We start from the raw sequence: 797 nt of genomic DNA on the forward strand, positions 1-797 counted from the left end.
GTTGTGGCTGGTTTCCGTCTTTGGAAACTCCCTCGTTTGCTTAGTGATCCACAGGAGCAGGAGGACACAGTCCACCACCAACTATTTTGTTGTCTCCATGGCTTGTGCAGACCTTCTCTTCAGTGTCGCAAGCGCGCCCTTCGTGCTGCTCCAGTTTACCTGCGGCAGGTGGACGCTGGGGAACGTGATGTGCAAGCTGGTAAGGTACGTACAGTACCTCACCCCTGGAGTCCAGATATACGTCCTCCTCTCTATATGCGTGGATCGATTCTACACTATCGTCTACCCCCTGAGCTTCAAGGTGTCGAGGGAGAAAGCCAAGAAGATGATTCTGGCCTCTTGGCTGTTTGACGCTGTATTTGCATCACCGGCTTTCTTCTTCTATGGCTCCAACAGCGATGACCACTGCAACTTTTTTCTCCCCAATTCTTGGCAAGGAGCCGTCTACGGTACCATTCACCTCTTGGTGGTGTTTTTGATCCCAGCCGTCCTCATTATGCTCTTCTACCAGAAGGTCATCAAGTACATTTGGAGAATAGGCACCAATGGCAGGACTGTCAGGAGGACAATGAATATTGTCCCAAGAACAAAAGTGAAAACCATCAAGATGTTCTTAATGTTAAACTCGGTGTTTCTCCTCTCCTGGCTCCCTTTTCACGTGGTACAGCTGTGGCACCCGCAGGAAACACACTACAGAAAGAGCTCCTTGGTTTTCCTGGCCATCACCTGGATCTCTTTCAGTTCTTCAGCCTCTAAGCCAACCCTCTACTCCGTGTATAACGCAAACTTCAGAAGAG

The 797-nt window shown here is 49.8% G+C and overlaps 1 protein-coding gene across 1 annotated transcript; it reads left to right on the forward strand.

Moving 5' to 3' along the window:
* Positions 1-4: 4 nt before the first annotated feature.
* Positions 5-790, forward strand: GPR19 (G protein-coupled receptor 19; the record flags this gene model as incomplete). The annotated part of the gene is made up of 1 exon (XM_009586304.1): positions 5-790. A coding segment is annotated over one exon (786 nt), but the record flags the coding sequence as incomplete, so codon positions are not given.
* Positions 791-797: the final 7 nt, after the last annotated feature.

Source organism: Fulmarus glacialis, unplaced genomic scaffold (assembly GCF_000690835.1).
Source record: "Fulmarus glacialis isolate BGI_N327 unplaced genomic scaffold, ASM69083v1 C13573905, whole genome shotgun sequence".
Lineage (NCBI taxonomy): Eukaryota > Metazoa > Chordata > Aves > Procellariiformes > Procellariidae > Fulmarus > Fulmarus glacialis.